We start from the raw sequence: 7,064 nt of genomic DNA on the forward strand, positions 1-7,064 counted from the left end.
AATGCTTTGGTGGATCCTAATGTATCTCACTGGTTAACCTGCATGAAGCTTCTTCCAAACTAGAATAGGCTTTATGGAAATGCATTATCAGTCATTTTTTTTCGGAGCAAATGAGGATCCATTCAACATGCATCTGGTAAGCAAAAACACACCCTGTTTCTGCCAGTAAGAACAATGGGAAGTAGCCTAACAAGAATCCTTACATAAATACAAGTGATAAATACATACATACAAGTGTGAAAGAACAGTTTAGGTGAATAAAACATGACCCTGAACCTATATGAACATGCTTGAAACATGAACATCATTACTGGACATGAATGTGCTTTTGGTAAAGACAATGTGTCATGTTGGCCATTATTGTTTTTGTTATTTGTATTTCTGTTTGTTTTTTTAATTCATAAAACTTGCAAACAGTCATTTTGAATGATGTGTTTTTAAAGGTAATTCATTCCCTACCAATTTCCAAACAAGGGAATGAAATATGTATATGTTATGTATATATAATTCAAATATACAAAATGTATGCACTTTTGTCAACAATTTTTTTTTAACTGTCAGGCATGTTGATAAGATATAATGTCTTTTGTTGCAATAACTTGAATATGTGTACTTCAACACTGATAGTCTGAGATTTTTTAAGATGAAGAGATAAAATCTTCTTATGAGTATGTGATTGTTTTTTGACTTTGTGTCCCTCTAATGTGAATATGTTGCCTAGTAACCATGTTGAGAGAGAAAAAAAAGTGTCACCTATCAGTTTCTAGATAAGTGTCTTGTTGGGGTCTACAATGCTGCTTGCAACCTTAATGTGGCTTCCTCCCTAGGAAATGTGCAGACACTAGTGACTGTGGTTTATTTTCTCTACAAACAACCAGAATGTATGTGGACATCCATTTATTAATGTGTGTTTGCTCGGAAAATTACATTATCTAGTTTTTGCCCGTCTGTAAAATTCCCTGGATTTCACCAAATGTAAGTTTTGGGAAACTACATTACATCCGTTTTCCATATTTTCTCCCTAACATATGACATTTTTGTTCCTGATTATTTATTTGTATTTTTCTTTCATTCAAATATAGCCATATAGTATCAAGCTATGTCTTGCTCTGTCTCAGCATTGGTGGAGATACACAATCCTTTTCATGAAGAGGTGGAATATACCATTCACAGTGTAGGTGTGAACCATAACTCAAAGAAGCGGTTGGACTTTCCACACAAGAAACATCAAACTACTGGTTTTACCACATGCAGCTATTGTAGTGTGTAGGCATTTATTTAAAAAAAAAAATCCTTCCAAAAATGAAAATGAATCTATACTTTAAAAAAAAAAAAAAAAAAAAAAAATGAAATGGTGTTGATGTTGACCTTACCACCACCATGGAGTTTTTATTAAGAGTAGAAAATAATTCAGTACTTATATGGTCTACAAATTGTGGTGTTCCTTGTCATCCCGCCCTGAACACCGGGTATACAAACAGAATAATGAAGGATGAAAACGGAAAAAAAATGGAGAGGAATAATAAAAGAAGGTAATTAGTAATTGATTAGTAGGAAACTAGTAATGAAAGGTTGGTTAATCAGTAAGATATTAGGTATCCCTGCACATATATGTGATTATCCAATCAGCCAATCAGGTGACAGCAGGCCAATGCATAAAATCATACAGATACAGGTCAAGACCTTTCTTGCACACATCTAACATCAGAATGGGGGAAAATGTAATCTCAGTGACTTTTGCCATGGAATGGTTGATGGTGCCATGAGAGAGATCTGAGGAGAATGGCCAGTCTGGTTTCATCTGACAGGAATGTTCTGGTCACTCCAATACCACAACCGTGTTGAGCAGAAATACATCTCAGTACACCCAACATGTCAGCTCGAACTAGTCTGGCCATTCTCCTCTGACCTCTCTTATCAATAATGTGTTTCCAGCCACATAACTGCATATCATATATAAATATTAATCTGGCTAAAAATGCCATGATCCAGCCAAAAAGCAACTTGTAAGTGGGATATCTCGAAAGTCATTAAAATCAGAATGATTAGGACAAGAAATTCTTATAACAAACTATGTTAAAAATCTTGTATCCAGACTTACTACACCATTGCTAGGTATTTTACTAGAAGTTAAATAGTATTGTCTTAAACCATGTTTAACCACATGGACTGAAAAACTTGTGACTATAACATCTGGTTTCATTATTAAAAATGTCCACGTTGAGAAGACCACATATATACTCCCTCACCCCTAATGTTCCACTTCAGGGGTCTTTCTCATAGCAAAATTGTGAACGTTGGTTTCCACTGAACACTCATCTGTTCCTGTCCCTCAGTGAGGTGTAAGTGGGTCTGGGTGACAAAGAGGGGTGGGAGCTGATGGGTTAGTAGGTTGAGAGACCTCCCTCTCTTCTTCTTATACGTTTCTGGGACAGAAGAATTTTCTACAGAATAGGTGATAGAGTCTGAGAGGACAAGATGAAGCTGAATTACTTTGTTGGGATTCTTTTGGCCATGCAGTGGCTCAGTGGTGTGTCTACAGGTGAGTTTTTAATGTGTTTGTCTCTTTAGTTTTAGTTTAGTTCAACAGTGAGCACTATGGTCTAGCCTCAGTTTCCTTTACACTGTGTGATGTAGAGAGTGTGTAGTGGTCACACAGTGAGTTTCAAAAAAAGAAAGTGTATAATATTGTGTCTTTTCAAATGTAATATGTTAGAGGTGATTTATTTTCATTCATAGACCAATAATTACTGGCAATTTAAATATATATATATGATTTTATTTATTTATTTTTTATTTTTGTCCAGCAGGACATGGAAACCCCATATCATGTTGTAGAGATACCAGCAAGGACAGGGTCAGAGTTGAAACGATTGTGAACTATGTGCATCAAGACGAACCACAATGCCCTATCAAAGCTGTAAGGCAAGTAAGACCTATTGAATTTTTTTCATAATAATAGTGAAATCCAAGTTCTTTAGTAGCATGCAGTATGCAAAAGAGTATGATGAAGTTATGAAATTTGCAACACTTTACAGAAAATGCAATCACTAACTACTGAAAATGTCGTTTCACAGGTTTAATTTGGTAAACAGCAGAACAATATGCTCTAATCCAGAAGATCCTTGGGCCAAACATGCCATAAAGGAACTGGATAGAAGAACAACCACAAAAGTGCCCGATACCCCACCATCATCGACTTCTACAAGCTGGACAACAGCTACTACAACCACATCTACACCCGAAATAAGTACAGAAAGCACAATAACCACAACAACTCCGAAAGGAACATCAACCACATGGGAAACAACAACATACATCACTCATACAGCTTCGCCCAAACAACCACATGGACAACAGCCGCCTCAATGGACGACAACGCAAGTTACGACAGCGAAGATGACTACTACTGTGGCTAGGAAGCCAGTGACAACTGATAGCAATACGACTTCCACGACTATGACAGCAAGCCCAGTGACCATGACTACACCTAAAGGAACATCAACCACAAGGAAAGCATCAACATACATCACTCATACATCTTCGCCCAAACAACCACTTGGACAACAGCCGCCTCAATGGACGACAACGCAAATTACGACAGCGAAGATGACTACTACTGCGGCTAGGAAGCCAGTGACAACTGATAGCAAGACGACTTCCACGACTATGACAGCAAGCCCAGTGACCATGACTACACCTAAAGGAACATCAACCACATGGAAAGCATCAACATACATCACTCATACAACCTCGACCAAAGAACTGCCTGGGAATACCAAAAAGCTGCCAATTACGACACAATTTACAACGCAAATTGCGACTACTACGGAAAGTAAGCCAATTACGCCTGAAACCAAGACGACTTCCATGACTATGACAACAGAAAACCGAGTGACCACGACAACACCTAAAGGAACATCAACCACAGAAAGACCAGCCCATAAACCATCCACAACAACTGTTAAAACAGTAAAACGTTGCCCAACGACCGTGGCCAGCAGCACGACAAAAAAGAAGAAAATTCCATGGACAGTCAGACGTTTGAGAAAGAAAAGTAAGACGGGACTGAGGCGAGCACAGATAAACCCAGGATGTGTATAGGTTTGACCAAAACTGTTTAGTTTGTTTTTGAGATCTTTTTGAGTCTGTAAGGTTAAAGGTTAAGAAGCTTTTGTGCTCTGAGACGACCGCAGAACATTGTGAGAAAATTTTTGCGGTAATTCTCCGCCCACTTTTATCCGTGCACTTTCTTTCCACGTTGACTCATTCAGTGCCAGACTTGAGACTTTTGACACATTGATACGGGCATGATGCGTATTGTGTAGTGATGCTCACGCTAGGTTTCTGACCATGGGTGAACTGTACAGATTTACGGATGCAAACATTTAGATTTATATTTAGATTTACAGTATTTGCCTGATGCCATTATTGAGCGACTTAAAGAAATGCATTGTAGCCTCCAAGGTCAGAGTTGAAGAATACAAGCTAAAATCTTATTTAAGAGGAGTTAGTAGTAGTAGGGGTGAATATTAATTTCCTTTTATTTTGTTTTTTTTTTTGTTGTTGTTTAGTTCTTATTTTAGTGCTTATTAAAGCCAGTCAGGGGAAGCTAATTCCCCGTTCAGGTGCCATTACAGAGGTGCCAACAAATAGCATCCATACATTATCATAGATCCTTGAAGATTGTTAAGTGTATATGAATTGTGCACAATCACAGATATGTGTAATAATGTAGATCAATTTAATTTTATACTATGCATTTTATTTTTTTATTATTATAAATGTACTATTTACGTACAGTGATTGTGATACGGAGCAGAAAGGTGCTTATCCAACACTATCTCTGTTGAACCCTTTGCTCTGATGTGCAATAATGATGTCCAGGGAGTAATTTCAGTGCAACATAAAGTTGCTCCTTGAATTAAAATGATGTATATATGCTTTTCTATTTATTACACTGATTAGAATATTTATGTGGCCATGTCACGTCACGTCTCGTTTTTTCTCATTAAAGCGAATATACTAGATATTATATTACATGACCATTCATTTATACAACACATCCGGTCATGGAGGAGTTTCTACACCACACGGGGGCACACTCATCCAGAGGAGAAGCTGTTTCACTCCAGGCACTTCTTCTTTTAGCCTTGTCCTGGAATTTAATCTCATACATCATCTCATTATGCAGGAGCCCTGTATAAAATTTACGAGCTCGGATTATGCAGAAGACCTCTGTGAAAGCTACCGGCTAAAGATTGTGTCAACTGTGTCAGTTTACACAGACCTGCTAGGCTCACCTACATTGTACAGTACATGTGTGGGATAGTGAAGGAAAGTAAAAGAGATTTTAAACTGAAATAGGAAACTTTACTCCAACCTACTGTACATACAGTACTTTTTTTTTGTTTTTGTATTGTAGTTTAATATGACTACAGGAAGGACCAGAGCATTAAATTGACCATAGGGAATTCACTCTGATTAACACAGCATGCACCTAATACAATCCCACCCGTTTCTTACCAAATTAAATAAACAGATTCCAAGCTGAGGATTCCTTTGAAGAGCGTAGGAGCTTATGAAGCGTGATGCTTAGCCAAACCCGGAGCGAAGCGTTAAAGCAGCATGACAAAGTTGAACGTCACAGCACAGGAGGGTTTGATTTTTGTTTGTTAGGAATCTTTCCTTCACATCAGCCGGGTCACTAATTCCATGGCAGATCGAGATTAGGTTTTTAATAAAGTTTGTGATTGGAGGCAACATTGCAGGAAATGTCAATCAATACTCTGGCCTCATATCCTCCAGTATCGACTCCATTGTTGTTGGGTTTTTTATTTTTAGATATGGTACACCCAACAGACAATAAATATATATATAAATAAATAAATAATAAAATTTCAACTAGCAGCAATGTTTGGGGTCCAAGCACCCTTCACAAATAACACCCCTCTCTCCAAACAAGCAAACAAACAAACACACAAAAAGCCCTGTAATGTTATCTAACCCAGCACTGCCTTTGATAAGAAAGCAAATTACTTTTATTTAGATCTAGAACAAATAGGCCTATATATATATATATATATATATATATATATATATATATATATATATATATATATATATATATATATATATATCACTGATTTAGATTATGTTTCTCGTGTGAAGATCTTGCCATGCCTTCATTTCTCACGTACAGAACTCGATAATCCATGGGTGAGAGAAAGCCTTGGCTGTATTTTTTTTCCATGAACAAAAAAGGCCATGAAGTTATTATTCCTTGCTGTCACCTCTGTTAAATTTTCTCACAGAAACGCATGAATGTTTACTGGCTTCGGCAGTAATTCTGTCCCGTGCGTGCTCCGGCACACGATGCCATTGACCACCCCCCCTTGTAATTTTCTTTCTTCTTTTCTATTTTTTATGGTTTGCCTGAGCCAGGCTAGGCCATTCATAAATCTCCAGACAGGAAATAAATGCCGCCCGCCCTCTAACCGAGTCGGCCAGGCGAAAACGAGGAAAATAAAAACCGGGCTTAATAGCACGGCGCTGGTAATTACCTTTTCTGGCCTGCTCGTCTGTGAAATATGATAATATAACACATTATTGATAAGAAAGACCTGAGCAGCTCAGCTCCCAATCCCCATTCTGCTCCAGGAGGAGTTTTTTTAATTATTTTTTTTCCTGCCAGACTGGTGCTGTCTTTGAGAGGTACAGGTGCACAAGTCAAAACAAACAGCTCACAAAATACATATAAATAAGACTCATGGGTCTGTAATTTGGTTAACAAAATATTACACTGCTGTTGCATCCGTGCTCTAATGTGAGTGAAGAATGTTGGTCTTCTCCTGGGGGTTAAAAACAAGGAGATGACAAGAGATGAGGTCATGCGTATTCATGTCTTAGTTTATCTTAAATTGTCCAGCTAATTTGTCATTCCTGTTTACAAGCCTGCTGATTTTAGAGTAGCACAAACCCAAACAGTACTATCACGTTCCAGAACCAGATTCTCACTCTGTCACTCTTGAGATTTGATCAAGAGCCCTGTCTTCTGCCCATTA

The 7,064-nt window shown here is 37.8% G+C and overlaps 1 protein-coding gene across 1 annotated transcript; it reads left to right on the forward strand.

Moving 5' to 3' along the window:
- Nucleotides 1–1,782: 1,782 nt before the first annotated feature.
- Nucleotides 1,783–4,972, forward strand: LOC128609662 (integumentary mucin C.1-like). Its single transcript, XM_053628308.1, has 3 exons — nucleotides 1,783–2,542; nucleotides 2,811–2,925; nucleotides 3,078–4,972. Exons 1-3 carry the CDS (start codon nucleotides 2,479–2,481, stop codon nucleotides 4,102–4,104), a joined length of 1,206 nt encoding a protein of 401 aa, XP_053484283.1. The 5' UTR covers nucleotides 1,783–2,478; the 3' UTR covers nucleotides 4,105–4,972.
- The last annotated feature ends 2,092 nt before the right edge of the window (nucleotides 4,973–7,064 follow it).

Source organism: Ictalurus furcatus, chromosome 7, assembly GCF_023375685.1.
Source record: "Ictalurus furcatus strain D&B chromosome 7, Billie_1.0, whole genome shotgun sequence".
Lineage (NCBI taxonomy): Eukaryota > Metazoa > Chordata > Actinopteri > Siluriformes > Ictaluridae > Ictalurus > Ictalurus furcatus.